Source organism: Miscanthus floridulus, chromosome 6 (genome assembly GCF_019320115.1).
Source record: "Miscanthus floridulus cultivar M001 chromosome 6, ASM1932011v1, whole genome shotgun sequence".
In the NCBI taxonomy this organism is placed as follows: Eukaryota; Viridiplantae; Streptophyta; class Magnoliopsida; order Poales; family Poaceae; genus Miscanthus; species Miscanthus floridulus.
The window spans coordinates 116527458-116542506 of record NC_089585.1 but is presented as its reverse complement, the minus strand read 5'-3'; the positions used below and the strand labels follow the sequence as shown (position 1 = coordinate 116542506).

General features: G+C 45.0%; 2 protein-coding genes across 3 annotated transcripts; one reads left to right on the top strand and one right to left on the bottom strand.

Annotated features, from left to right (window-relative positions):
• Positions 1-1821: 1821 nt before the first annotated feature.
• Positions 1822-5463, bottom strand: LOC136459203 (subtilisin-like protease SBT3.5). Of its 2 annotated transcripts, XM_066459086.1 has the most exons (11): positions 5365-5386; positions 5116-5207; positions 4638-4735; positions 4367-4522; positions 3639-4264; positions 3485-3555; positions 3130-3390; positions 2920-3037; positions 2660-2831; positions 2494-2574; positions 2221-2396 (listed from the first exon to the last, which is right to left on the bottom strand). In XM_066459086.1, the coding sequence occupies exons 3-11, from the start codon at positions 4711-4713 to the stop codon at positions 2350-2352; spliced, it is 1608 nt and encodes a 535-aa protein (XP_066315183.1). In that variant the 5' UTR covers positions 4714-4735; positions 5116-5207; positions 5365-5386; the 3' UTR covers positions 2221-2349. The 2 variants fall into 2 exon arrangements, with proteins under 2 accessions (XP_066315182.1, XP_066315183.1); XM_066459085.1 differs by having other exon boundaries at positions 1822-2574; positions 5365-5463.
• Positions 5464-14123: 8660 nt separating this feature from the next.
• LOC136461073 (uncharacterized) lies at positions 14124-15049 on the top strand. The gene is made up of 3 exons (XM_066460531.1): positions 14124-14739; positions 14872-14985; positions 15042-15049. The coding sequence occupies exons 1-3, from the start codon at positions 14124-14126 to the stop codon at positions 15047-15049; spliced, it is 738 nt and encodes a 245-aa protein (XP_066316628.1).

Below are 15049 nucleotides of genomic sequence, written 5' to 3'. Positions count from 1 at the left end.
GTACTTGCGCACTTGTACAGCAGGCCGGTTTTGCCGTTAACTGTGAACGCGTTGGACTGGGTGGGAAGCTGACAGGCCAAGATGACGTCGCTCTCGACGTCAACCAATGTTCCGGTTCCACCACTCGCCTGTTCATGACAATCTCATCCATAGAGGCAGAGACAAGAAACATGGGATTCTTCTTTGTGTCCACACTCAACGAGCTATCACATTTGCACGAGCGGCGCGGCCGGCAGTGCCAAGCGGCCGCGGCTACCGAGCACGAATGGTGGAATGGCTACAAACCGTGTGGTTCATAAAGACAAGCACAAAAGTGTGGGCTCATAGCTACAGACCGTCGGTGTAAATATATCTATACTAGTGTTTCTTAAGGCTACCATCGATATAAATTCAAGATTTAATCGGCGGTGCACTTAAGACAATCACCAATGTAAATTGAATCTGTACTAACTGTTGGCTTACTGGCAGTGGAATTAAAAATTTGCTAGAACATACTTCCTCCCCAAGCAGCACTGTTCAGCCTGATCAAAGACACCATTGTTGGCGTCTCTGGAGATCCAAGAATTGCTAAATATAAGGTGGGAGATTTTGATCTTCTTTCTTTTGAAGGATGTTGCTCAAACAAGTTAGATAATTTGTACCCTGTCTTTTTTGGATGAATCCTGTATATATAATTTGTGGCCTAATTAGATCTAGGTTTTCATGGTTTGTGTATAGAGAGAGAATGCATGTTGTTTGAGTATTTTAATACCGTATTAACTATAGTTTGTGTCTTAAAATTGATGTATTATGTAGCCTCACATGTTTCTTGCATTATAAATCCCTTAATTTCATAATTTACGGATCCTAGCACCACCATCCATGAATAGAGAATTCATAGATTAATTTATATCTTGGCAGTGAATTTGTTTGTTTATTAAAATATATCAATTAATTAGTCGTACCTATATGTTCATTTATTTGTTAGCGAATAACTGGTCATATATAATGTTACTTTGAGAAAATTGCATGATTATTTTAACAATTTAATTATTTAATCATACCTATATATTATTGTATTTTTTTATTTTAATTTACCAAATTTTCTTCAAATAAAGGTCTATGTATATTTTTAAATATATTTACAGCCGCATTAAATTATTAAGTAGATCCTTATGGAATTTTGTAGTTTAAGATGTAGAGGGCATGTATGTACAATTTATCAAGGCTTGATCTATCGTACCGGTCAGAAGGTTGGTGGATTTATTAATGCCGTCAAGACACAGAAGTAAAGGAAAATCAAATAATCCAAAGTACATCATTAAACATATCTTGATAACCTAAAATGTACGGTAGAACAATCCATGAATGCTAAATGAACAATCGAAAATATGTCATAAACGTATTATTGTAAAAAAAATACACCGTAAAACATCCCATGAATTTTAAGGAAACGATTGAAAATACATCATGGAACAATCTATGGTTACAATATGAAAAATATAAAATACACTACGGAACATCTTATGGATACCTTGAGAAAAAATAATAAAAGTACACTATGGATCATCCCCTGGATAATACACGAATAATTTAAGGAGTGGTATTTCTTCGTGAAAAAATGCACAATGTCAAAATAAAAAATGTTCTTTCTTAACGAGAAAACATCTCACAATAAAAATAATGATATACAAGGAAGTCACAATAAAATTAAAATTACTGATGTACAAAAAAAATCACAACGTACTAGGAAAGAGTACAAAAGTCAAAGCTATTATAGCTTTATATAACAAAAAAACACGTATATCTGTTTGAAGAATTAAATAATAATTGTGCATCCATTTGTATTTTGACATAGTTGTATAACAAGTGCAGCTTTATTCAAATTTAGCTAGCTCAATAACGCAAGCTGTTCTGCTAATGCCGATAAAGAGACAAATATACAGATGAGGGCATACTGGAACTTGCACTGCTTACTCTTCTATACCGTTGCAAAGAACACTATAAAAGGAAAACAATGATATAAGATAGCCATCATGATCCAACCCAATTATGCAACATCAGCATAAAAATCATGGAGTGTCATCCGGGCTGCTATTGGAATCCGAACACTCTTTTCGCCCTTGTACCATGTAAGGCTGCCAAATGTGTAGTCTCCCTGTAGCTTCCACATAGGTGATAGCTTCACCTGAAACGTGTGTACTTTGTTTGTAGAATTGAACACGAGGACGGATGGTTCAACATCCATCCAAACTCCAGGTGGGCTCTGGATTGCAGCATGGTAAACTGCATCGACCTCACCTACATTTGTGACTGTCCTCGATACGGTGATTGGAGACCTCAGGTCTGGAATAGAGATGGACGGTAGATTCAGGTGGTAGCCTGGTACCAAAGTTTCATTGCAACTTGCAGATGTCCTGCTGATGGCGCAGCCAAAGAACTTTTTGTAATCGCTTGGATCAATGTCATAAATCAAGCCAGGATCAGCTGCCCTATTAGGGTTAATGTTCCCACCTCCGTAGTCAAATGGGTCAGCAACCTTTCGGGGCAACCCTTCAGCCAGTATCGGCATGCCGTGTTCGTCAGTTACAGAGGCTTCATCATGGAAAATGAACAGAGTTAAGAAAGATGTAACATTGCTTAGTCAATGTTCAATAGTCATTTACTCGGTTCAGATTACCTGTGGTGACGATAGCCGATTTCAGTGCAGCAGGGGACCATTGTGGATGTAGAGCTTTCAGCAAGGCGATGATGCCAGCTACGTGTGGCGTAGCCATCGATGTCCCCGACTTTGGTTCATAGGAGTCTCCCACTGCTGCTAAGATGCTAGCTCCTGGTGCTGCGATGTCAGGCTGTTAAGGAATAAGCAAAACTGCAGTGAGATGGCTTCCTAATGGTTACTGTGTAGAAAGCAATAGTATTTTACTGTAGTGCAGGTACCTTGATAACATCAGCGTAGTAGATTGATGGACCTCTAGAGGAGAATGCTGCCACTTTGGGAGCCAGTAACTCTTTACTTGTAAAGGTGCGGGCTGGTTCAATCTTTGCCACCGCGGAGCTGCTTAACAATCACACATTTATCTGTGAGGATTCAACTGTATATTAATTAATAAAGAACAAGCATGTAGTTCTGCTCAATAAGTGTTGTACCTCGTGTCTCTTATGTATCGTAAAATCTGGTAGCCGGTGTCAAGATCCACACGTACACAGGCAATCCCGTGACAAGCACCTAGAAGGTCGGTCGTATATTGGGCGAAAATAAGACCAGAGGCTCCGGCATCCCGCACGTTTCGCAACGCGACTTGGAATACGGTCTCTGGGACTAGCGGTAGAGGTGATTCTGGGTCTGATGGAAAGCAGAGCACAATCTTTCCTTTCAAATCCGTACCATTCAGAGCGTCCGCCGTGCAGCTAATCACGGAAAGCAGAAACCAACTGTTCAGCTTCAAGATTTCTGACGCGTTTTTATATTAGGAAAAACAATAAGAAAGGCAAAGTAACTTACAGGTCTCCCAATTCAAGACTTCTGAAAGTGCTCCTGGATGAGTTCTTCTCTTGGTAATAGAGGGATTGTCCCTGAAAAATTGGTAAATGTCACTCAAGATCAGTCGTCAACTCAATATACTAATTCTCGACTAGTGATTCTTCAGAGCGTGTACCGCTATCTGTTTCTTGTTTCCCAGCGTGATCACGGTTGGAAACGACCGATCAATCTTACTCGCAGCTACAGTAATGACCCAAGGGGCAGTGTTCTCAACGGTCTGTGGTCTTGGACCGCTGTTGCCGCCTGCGTACACGACGGTGATCCCCTTCTGAACAGCGTGCAGGGCGCCGAACGAGTCGTCGTCGAGGCCACCGAGGGACAGCGAGAGCACGTCCACCCCGTCATGGATGGCGTCGTCGATAGCCGCGAGAATGGTGGCGCTGCTGCCACCACTGCTGCCATCACTGCGTTGCCACAATGACTTGTACACGGCAACGCGGGCCCGAGGCGCACCGCCACGCGCAGCGCCAGCGGCAAGACCGTGGAAGCTGGCTCCCTCTACGACGGAGCCTGCCGCGGTGGAGGCCGTGTGTGTGCCGTGGCCGTTGGCGTCCCGGGCCGAGAGGTACTCGGCCTTTAGGGTCCCTTCGTCAATTCCAGCGCTGTAAAACCGTGCACCAATGATCTTGCGGTTACAGTTGCTGCTGTTCCAGCCCTGCCCGACTTCGCACTTGCCTTTCCACCGTGACGGCACCGGGCCATACCCTTCGTCGCTGAAGCTTCTCGACTCCGGCCAGATACCTGAAGCAAAGCAAGATCGATCACCGCAGGATTAAAAGATTTGTTTCAGTTCGAAGCAAACCAGAGCTTATTCAGATTTGCGTAGAGAATTGTATTACTAACCGGTGTCAATAACCCCGATGATTATATCCTCCCCTTGGTTGCTTTTACGGATCAGCTCACTGGGCATCTGGTAGTTCAGACCAAGGAAGTCCCAGCTACGAGTGGTGGTAGCAGTGCAGGTTCTGCTAGGTTTGACACTAATGACTTCCGGAAACTCTGTAAATTTCATATTAAATGAATCGTTTATTAGTTGACAAAGCCATAAGGGAAAAGGCTGGTTTCGGCAGATACGTACTAATTCTGTTGTTATTTTTGTTAATGAAGGCATTACCTGCAAGCTGTTCAGCTTGATCTTCGGTGAGCATTGCAGCGAAGCCTGAGAAGCCGTGCTTGTAGTTGTGGGTCATGGAGGCCAAAGAATCTTCCTTGCTGATAAGTGATAATTGATTCAGCACAGAGAGTGATAACCTCTTTAGCTAATATGCAATGCCAAGTAATTTGAGAAAACCATGGTGCCTGGCTATACTATATATGAAAATAGAAGAGATGTAGCCCAGGAATTATCTTAGAAAATATATGGCGCCTATTATGTAATATGAAACTCGGCTAATTCACATAATATGAATATGTATATAATGTATTGCTTCCAATTAAAAGATTATGTCATAAAATATTCTCCACGGCCAATTTATATATCAAAATTAACTTCATATTTTGCGTAAGAAACATAGTTATACTATTTGGCTGCTGTTTTCTTCGCGGCTAGACAGCCATGCCACAGTATTCTGGCCACAACGGCAGACACGTACCTTCCGAGAACAGCGGCCAGCAGATCATGGTGCGAAGCAATGACAGCGTCGGGGTGTCCATGTCTCACATCGCCTAGGTATACGATATAAAGCTACAAACATATATATACAGGCCGGATCAGAAAGAAAAAAAAATGGATTTTAGAAACTTATTACTCCAATTTGCTAAGGCAGTCATATACATGATAACACTCTGTTTAGGTAGTGCAAACAAACTAGTATCGGCAAGAATACGCGTCAGTTTCTTACCCTGCTACGCGATCTTCCATGCGCTCCCAATGACACTGTGCAAAAGCAAAGCAGTATCGCCAAAACTACAGAGGCACGCGTGGAAGAATGTAACCCCATCTTTTTTATGTTCTTTGTGTGCGATCCTGCACTGCTGCTCATCGTGCTGATAATAGCTTAATGGGCATGTATTTATAGACGTGTGCATGAATGAATATTGTGGAAAGACACGTGTGAAATTTATATATGCAAGAGGCGTTCATGGATTGGTGTCTAGTTTGAGCTGGCCAACATAGGAATGGAAAGAGTCCAAAAAGAGATATTTAAACTAGGGACTTTTCATATTTTAAACTAGGGACTAGGGACTGGGGGCAGGTGAGGAGGACGTGGACAGACAGCACCAGTCTGCAAAGCGGCACGGAGCCCCGCGAAAACAAAATCCAAAGGACCGAGCCTCGGATTATTATCTTATGACTAATTCATCCCCGGTGGCGGTCCACACCCGCTACGCGATGATCAGCCACGGATTATCTGACTAATTCTTTTTTAAAAAGATCTTATGACTAATTCATCTCCGGTCAATATAACGCTACGCGATGACCCTGCCATGGATTATCACTAGTATAAAATTGATTTTCAGCGACGGTTTTCTTATAGAAGCGACATAATTTTCGGCCGCCCATGTTGAGTTCGAAATGAGTCGCCTTAAACAATAAATTTGTAGAGATGATCCTAGTTGTAGACGTCTTTAAAAATCAATTTTTAGAGACAGTTCTATTTTCAGTCGTCTCTACGAATGCCCCTATTTATAGAGCCAGTCCTATTTCAGCCACATCTAAAAATAGAGTCACCTCTAACAAATAGAAGCTGCGTAGTAAAAATTTGAATTTTTCAAATAACCTTGAATGAAGAAACGGCCAAAAGAAAGGTCGTAGATCTCGAAGAGTTATATAACTTTATAGTTGATAATCTTTTCATTTAAAATCATCTATGCAAGGAAAATCACGTTTGAATTTCTCATATTTAAAATTCAAAATTTTCAAAAGACCTCGGATGGAGAAACGGTCAAAGAGAGTTCCTTGGCCCTAAAAAAAGTTATGCTTCTTTCATTGGCCCTCTCAGTTCTGAACTTACCTATTTGACCTAAAAACAATCTTTAATTCATTATATGGCTCTTTCTTAGTTTTTGGATTCAATGGTGTTAAGTCAAGGGCTCCTAAACAAAAAATATATCAGTGTAGTGTTCAGTGTATCTATGCTTAGTTTTAAGCAATATTCCGCGTGGTTTAAGATTTATCATAATTACATACAATAAGAAATACATTTTCTGAACATGGAAGCGGTACATTGACTATATTCGCACATATAAATCAAATAAAAATAAGGCAAAAGCATCTTTCTGGCCGGGCAAGCTCGTGCGACTAGGCACACACACCAACACCCGCAGCCTACCATGTGATGGGTCCCACCGGTTTTATCCACATCGTCTTCTTCCTTTCATTCCCCATCCATTTCTCCTCTCTCCCTCTCTTGCATAGGCCTCCCCCTTCTTGGTTGTCGCGCAGGCACTCCCCGGCGGCTGTAGTAGCCTCCTCGACAGCCGCTCGTGCTCTCCCCGGCGACCGCGCGCACTCTCCACATCTCCAAATCGTTCTGGTGGTGCATCATCTTCTCCTCTCTTCCTCTCTTCTTCCCCAACTCCGGCGGTCTTAGAAAGGGCTCGGAGGAGGCAGGCCGGTCAGGCAGTAGGGATGGCGGGAGGGCATCATTAGGGTTTCAGCGGCGTAGTAGGCGGCCGGGCCAGGCCAAGCCAGGGCAGGGGCGCCCATGGCCATGGAGGTGGTGGGAGGGGGGAGGGGAAGGAGGTCGCCGTAGGCGGTGGGCAGCAGTGCATCGGGGCGAGGACGAGAAGGGGGCGGGGCCGTGAGGTGGGCGGCTAGGCCGACGGCGAGGGAGCCGCTAGCCGGGGACGGAGTTTGAGGAAGGCTGGGGTGGGGGCGAGAACGAGGAAGATGGGCCCAAGGTGAGGAAGAAGACTGGTGGGAGAGTAGGAAAAGGGCCGGAGGAGGAAGAAGGTGAAAGTGTGCATTTCACATGCTAATAGCATGACCGGCCGTGCATTAGCCGTGTCTAATATATAGTAAGATGCACAAATACATCACAATTGACTGTACATTAGCCACTAAATAATAAGGTGCACAAATACATCACAACTGGATTACTATCGGTGCGGAGACTGAGCCAGCCTCCTCTCGCGCGGCTTGCCCTGCCTCTGCCTGGGTCGTTGCAGCAGCCCCGTCTTGGCGCTCGCAGTACATCGAGTATATTGGCACATGTCGATCAAGGATGAATTAAGTACACCCAACAAACGAAAAGACAGGTATGTGATCCAAATTCAAACTCATGTGATCCAAAGTCAACTATGTTTCCATGTTAGAGGCGCATGGGCAAAAGAAAAGAGTAAAAAGCTTCATTCTTTCACGTCCGGCGACACGGGTACACACGGCGGCACAAAGCTCATTGTCCTCCTCGAGCACCGCCATGTGCTCCACATTAAAGCCTCTGTCCCACCTAGGATACAACGACGCCTTCTCCCATCTCCCGGTGATTTGTAAGGGGTTTTTGACCTTTTCCGATGGAGAGTCAAAAGGTACTCTAGTGGATTGCTCATAGCTTGTGGATCTTCATCTTGTGTTGGTTGTGCGGCACCCAATTGTGTGTTAGGGTGTGATGCCTATTAGCGCGTGAACCTCCAAGTGAGTGAATTGCTACAATAAGGACGTAGCTTGCCGACAAGCAAGTGAACCTTGGTAAAAATATTAGGGTCATCTCTTGGTAATCTTGATTGATTGATCATCTATTGTCTATTGCCACGATGGTATAATCACCTTGCCTCTACCTTGTTTTACATTCATAGTTATCTTGTGTAGAGCTTGTGGTAGCCTTGCTAGTTGAGTAGCTTAGCTTAATTAGGTGTGATTAGCTCTCTAGCTTGCTCACTAGTTAGTGTTAGTAGAGACATAGCAATTGTGAGCTTATTGATCATAATTGACTAGAATTGTTGATAGGTGGCTTGCCTTTTAAGTAGAGCTAGAGCAAAACGCTTTTCGCCATTTAGTTGACTAACAAAGTTGCTCTAGTGTATTTGTAGTAATTTTTATAGGCTATTCACCCCGCTCTAGCCATTTAGAACATTTCAAGTGGTATCGGAGCCGTGGTCACCGTTCTTTGAGGCTTAACAACCTACGGTGTCAAAATGTCTCATATTAACAACACCAAGAAGCCACCCCAATTTAATGGCACAAATTATGGTTATTGAAAGGCAGAGATGATCACCCATATCAAGTCAATCAATAGAAAGATATGGCAAGTGGTGGAGACCAAGTTTGAGGTTCCAAATCTGGAGCAACCCACCGCGGCCGAAGAAGAGAAGCTCTAAAACAATGATATTGCTCTTAGTGCTATTCATGAGCCCCGTGGATGAGAGGGTGTTTGAGCAAATCAAGAACAGTGAGAATTTTTTTTCTTCCATCTGGTAGTCACTCCTCATCTGCTCTTGTCCATCGGTCCATCATCTTAAATTCGCGCCGTTCTCTTCTTCCATCCATTACTCTCTACTCATCCGTTCATCATCTCTCTTCCGTTCCTCGGTTCGCCATCCCTCGCTCTCCTCATCCATCCATCATCTCTCTTCATCCCTGGTTCGTTATCCCTTACTCTCACTCTTCTCTTCTTGTCTGTCACCTCTCTTCCGTCCCTTGGTCCATCATCCCTTACTCTCACCCTCCTTTCTTTTACAAATAGCAAACACAGACATATTGATGAGTCTAGAGTGGCACCCTTCTCTTCTTCTGTTTGTCACTCTCTTCTGTCTCTTGGTCCGTCATCCTTAGCCTCACACTTTTTTCTTTTACGATAGCAAACATAGACCTATTGATAAGTTTGGAACGACACCCTTCTCTTCTTCAGTCTCTCGGTCCATCATCCCTCGCTCTCACCCTTCTTTCTTTTACAATAGCAAACTTAGACCTATTGGTGAGTTTGGAGTGTCAAAATTTTCTCTGGCACCGCATCACTCATGCCGTAGCCTATCCCACATGCATCGTGACACACATGCTGGTGTGTACTGTCTTCCATCTTTTCTTAAACTCATAACATGTGCACAAATAGTCACCGATCCAAGCTAAGTCGATCTCCTATGAATTTTCCATACAGATTAATCCTTTATTACACAAGCATTTATTATGGACCTTGTAATATATTTGGTTTAAAGTTAGGCTAAGCCCAGACAATAGTTAGCTCGTTATTATTGGCATGAGCACCACAAAATAAATTGTACGTCCTATTACAATGGGTGACCATGTTTGCTAGCATATGATAACCAGCTAGGCAGCAAAACTAACAACATTATCTCCTTTCCTGCTGAACAGACAGAAAGACTGCAGATCCAAACTTTCGCAGGCGAAGCGCAGATACTGCATACCGGAGCAAATTGTGGTAGACTGCTAGCCTGCAAATCGATGAGCACTCTCATCACAGGACCAGGGCCCATTTGGAAGCAGGGAGTTCAATTTGCTTGTGGCCTTGTGGGCAGAGCATGCCGTTGACTTGTAGCTGTTTCATTTCATCTAATGTTGAAGCATCGAAGGCAAGGGAGATTATGGTGCGTGTTTTCAAAGTAGCCGAGATTCTGACAAACTAATCTTCAATTAACAATGTCGCTTAAAATTCACGAATTGCGTGTACGTCTACACAAAGTCAGTAGTATTATCGTACATAACTCAAAATCCATGATACAAGGTTTACAATCACTAATCACAGCTTCTATCTGTCAAATGCGGCCAAAGGATCACATGCATATCCTAAGGACCGTGTAACACCACACGTGCACACTCCACACCCCAACTCATAAGCGGCAAAAGAATAAAAGAACGTACCCCCAATCCTAATAAAAAGAAACTGTGGACCACTGTGTAGACGTTCGCTATGCAGCGTGAGACGAGCTTACAACTACAGGAGCATAGCCGCCGCAGCAAGCAGCGAGGACCCGACGCACGCCGTCCAGGTGCCGCCGCTGAGGCCTCGCGGGCCACCGCTGTGGCTTCCCCTGGCTCCGGCGCCGGCGCCGCCGATGCTGCGGCCACCCCTGCCTCCTCCGCGCCCTGCCGCCTCCGTGACGTCCACGAGACTCGCCACGCAGAGGAGCACGACGACGAGCGCGCACAGTGGCAGCACCCTTCTCATCTTCTTCTGAATCCCCAGGCTAGTGCTACTATCCTCACGGATCCGCGGCCTGCCTTGGTGAAGAGTAGAAATGAAGAATGGTTTCTCTTCTTCCCTGAGCTGAATTGTCCTAACGCGATGACAAGTAGAGTACTCCATGTGTACGAAACAGGACACCACGACGAAATCACCGCACAACACGCTAATCGGATGATTTTTCTTTGTTGCTGGTTCGGATTTGAAAAGTCTGCAGGAACACGTTTGCACCTGATTTTTCTTTGTTGCTGGTTCGGAGTACTCGTGTTGAATTTTGGATCAAGCTGCCTGCAGCCCCCAGCCCAGGGCAGCAACCAAATTAATACTGCCTGATCACCCAGGTCGTCGATTTTTGGCCCCGTTTAGATACAAGCCAAAATCCAAAAATTTTCAAGATTCTCCGTCATATCAAATTTTACGGCACATGTATGGAGCATTAAATGTAGATAAAAATAATAACTAATTGCACAGTTTGTCCGTAATTGACGAGACGAATCTTTTAAGCCTAAATAGTCCATAATTGGACAATTTTTACCAAATACAAACGAAAGTGCTACAGTAACCAAAAGCCAAAAACTTTCGCATCTAAACGGAGCCTTTATTTAGCACACGTAGGTAGGCTGAATCGACGTGGCTAGGTCTCGATCAAGTGCTCCCGTAGACCGAGTCGGCAGACACAGACAGAACGTGTCTGGGAGCTTCGCTAGGAAGAGTGCTGGGAAATTTATATCGGTAATTCTTTTGATCTGCAGCCTGTTCGGGAGGCCGTATCATATCGTGGATTATTTACTGCTGGCTGGTTTGGTGTGAGAAAAACACTGTTCCCGACTGGAAACTTACGATCGTTTACGAGCAAGCGAACAGGCTGCTGAGCGTCCGACCTCTTGAGTATCGTACGGACGTGGGGTGTAGGGACATGTGACATAACCTATTGTTCATTAATAATATCCAGTCAGGTCTTCCACCTCCCGCTCCGCCGCCCGACCTTTCCTATCGATGCTCCACACGTCTGCCCCGCTCTTCCTACCGCTCTTCCTGCCGATGCTCTATGCGCCTGCCCCACTCCTCCTGCTGATGCTCCACACGCCTCCTTGCTGCTCGTGTCATTGCTTCTGCTCCGCTGCCCATCCCGCCGACGATACCGCCGGCCAAGGAGAAACAATGGGCCTTAGCGCGGAAGCCCTCCGACCTCGCCTCCTGCTATACCTCTGCGGCGCCCCATGCAGAAGGTGGAGGAGGCCCCACCAAGATATGATGCATATTGCAAGTGTACATTTAAAATGTTTCAGATGCTTTAGAGGTATGCTTCAATTGTTTCACCCGGATGTTGCAAAAGTGGATCGGGAGATTGCATATGTTGCAGTGGTTGTACACATGCGTTGCAAGCGTATGTTTCATCTGTTTTTGTCTTCAGACATAGGTTGCAAGTGCGTTTATATGGATGTTTGCATATGTTTCATACATATGTTGCAAGTGTTTTATCTGGATGTTTACGTATGTTTGCAATGGTTTTCAATTGTTTTTTTACATGTGTTTTAGATGCATGTTTCAAGTGTTTTTTCTGTCTTTTTTTTATATTGCAAGTGTTGCATCTGGAATTCTTGATGTTTCAAAAATAGATCTAATGTTGTATAGGAGATGCACGCGAGCGCGGGTGACGCATGTGCGGTAAGTGAAGTCCACGCAACACGGGCCACGTGTGGACACGCGAAACAGAGAGGAAACCGATTGCGTCCACGGACGTACGGACGCTAGCAGTGCCGAATTTATACTACAGTCAATTATATTGGATATAACACGCTAATGGCTTATCAGCCGACAAACATATACTCCGTACACGGAATCAGTAGCGCAGGCACACACACGCACCACCCAATTCATGAACGAACGTACGTGGATACAGCGCGACCGGAGGCTACAAGAGCATGGCTGCGGTGGCCAGCAGCGAGGAGCCGACGCACGCCGTCAAGCTGGTGCCGCCGCTGTGGGTGGAGTTTCCCCTGTTGCGGACGCGTCCGCGCCTCCCTTCCGTGACGCCGACTAGGCTCTCCGCGAAGAACAGCAAGACGAGGAGCGCGCACAGAGACATGAACCTCCTCATCTTCGCCTAGTCTCCGGGGCTGGCGCTGGACACACGAAACGGCTTTGTTGCGATTGGTGAATGTCTGAATGATTTTTTCTCTTCTACGTACAAATAATATATGGAAGACGCCTGGGTCTATTTATACATGATGATCCGGAGCTGACCGTTCCTGATCTGCTTACCATTGACCAGGTAGTAGACCACACACGGGTTCTGAGCACCAGACAACACGGTATGTCTGAAAAGGTGAGATGCCAGTGGGCTAGCACCTTGGTGATGAGCGATTGACAACACGGTGTGCGTGTGACGTGTCTCTTGGCAGGTTGTGGTTGCAGGTGACAGGTGGAGACAAGATACATGCGGCGACGAGTGAAGAACGAAGATAGGATGCCGCGTCGAAAAACCGCGGGGGCGGAGAAGGGCGGATCGAGGCTTGCGTTCGAGGGACAGGTGATCGTGCGGTGTACGTCTACTGTACCTGGCTACATGGCGGGAGGACGTCGAGGGAGGTTTCCGGATTATGCCACAAAATCCGGGGTTCGCTGGTTGAGCCACAAAGCCATGCATCGTACCGGGACGCTCGTGCGGCGTGCGTTGGCCGAAGATGGAAATTCTGGCGATCGCGATACGATTTCGGATGGTCGTGCGGCGACATCGCGAGGATCACATCGCGGAGATGGAGGGATCGCGGACATCGCGGAATTTGCCATGGAGGACGTAATTGGAATTTACGCCCCTACGTTGGATTTATTTAGCGTAGGGGTTATGTGAAAATAGGTCGTGCTACCCTTTGGAGATATAAATATGTGGCACCTAGGGTTGAGTAGGGCGCGGAACGTTTTGGACTCTCGGCGAGTTACTATTCACGCATGAACAGTACTCGTGCCCTAGGGTTCCACGGTTCTGTTTTCCTCTCTCTGGTCTAGCCTAGGGTTTGAATTCTAGTGAGAGATTTTTGTTGATCTCTCCGATTAAGAGAGGGAGGATGTTCGGGCGGAGGCTAGATGCACTTTTGTAAGTTCAATTACTCAATTTAATCTTTCATCTATAAGGATTGATCTTGTGCATCTCGATTGGTTCTCTACAATTCTCGTCAGCATCTGACATAGTCTGCTTGTTTTATTTTTGTCTCAAGATCCGTAAGTCCGATTGACGTGATTCCAGTTGGGTTAGTTTCGTAATTTCATCTAGTTTAATCTGACAAATTTTTAGGTCGATCGGAGTTACGGATTTTCGTCCACATCAGGTTTACTAGGTACATAGAGTTCTGGCCAGATTTGAAAAACGTGATTTAATCAGGTTTTGTGTTTAGGGGAAGGGTTAGAAATTATTTTTGGCTTCCGCGACCATTCACCCCCCCTCTAGTCGCCCGTTTCGATCCTTCAATTGGTATCAGAGCCGGTTTAGGTTTTCTATACCTTAATCGGTGCTGAAAGCTATGGCGACCAATGAAAAGTTTGATGTTCGCGCTCCGTTTTTTGATGGGACTGATTATGATTACTGGAAGGCACGTATGACCAACTATCTCAAAGGCAAGTCGCTGAAGCTATGGAAAATCACACAAAATGCCACATATGTGATTCCAGCTGAGGAACCGACTGACGCCGCTGAGATCGGGCTTCTTGAAACAAATCATCGCGCTGTTGCTATTTTACAGGCTTCTATTTGTAAAACTGAATATGATCGGGTTTCTAGTGAAGATCTCGCTTATCAAATCTGGGAGAAACTTAGAAAATATCATGAAGGCTCAAACACTGTGAAAAACCGAAAATTTGAGATTCACCGAAAAGAGTTTGATGCTTTTTGCCAATTGCCTAGTGAGTCTATTGATGACATGTTTGCACGTTTTCAAGTGATTGTTAATAAGATGAAGGCCATGAATAGCAATATGCCTTATGATGATCATGCTAGGGCTCTCAGATTATTACATTCACTTAATGATGAATGGGATATGAAAGTTGAGGCGATCGTTGAATCTGTAGGTTATGAGACTCTCACCACTGATGAGCTTTACAGTAAGCTCAAATCAAAAGAGATCGAAATTGTTTCTAAGCGTAAATTGAAAAATCCCACAGCTGCTTCTTCTTCTGACGTTCCAATGGCTTTGGTTTCTGGAAATAAGACTAACACTAATGCTAATCCAAATGTTTCCAGTTTTGCTTTGTCTTCTTTGTGTCATGTTGCAGATGAGGAGTTGGAGGTGCTAGATGATGATCAGCTTGTACTGCTCTCCAACAAGTTTAAGCGTGTGTATGACAACAGGCGTAATAGAAGACGTTCAGATGGCTGCTTCAACTGTGGTGAGCGAGGACACTTTGCTGCTGATTGCCCAAACAAGCAGAGATCTTTTGAGCAGGGCAATAA

Excerpts from the sequence above, each read along its gene's own strand:
- LOC136459203 (XM_066459085.1), bottom strand. The coding sequence starts at position 5,463 with ATGGGGTTACATTCTTCCACGCGTGCCTCTGTAGTTTTGGCGATACTG. Across the intron at positions 5,208-5,364 it reads ATGGAAGATCGCGTAGCAGG|CTTTATATCGTATACCTAGG; the intron begins GTAAGAAACTGA and ends ATATGTTTGTAG. Across the intron at positions 3,038-3,129 it reads CGATACATAAGAGACACGAG|CTCCGCGGTGGCAAAGATTG; the intron begins GTACAACACTTA and ends ATTGTTAAGCAG.
- LOC136461073 (XM_066460531.1), top strand. The coding sequence starts at position 14,124 with ATGGCGACCAATGAAAAGTTTGATGTTCGCGCTCCGTTTTTTGATGGG. Across the intron at positions 14,740-14,871 it reads GATCGAAATTGTTTCTAAGC|ATGAGGAGTTGGAGGTGCTA; the intron begins GTAAATTGAAAA and ends GTCATGTTGCAG.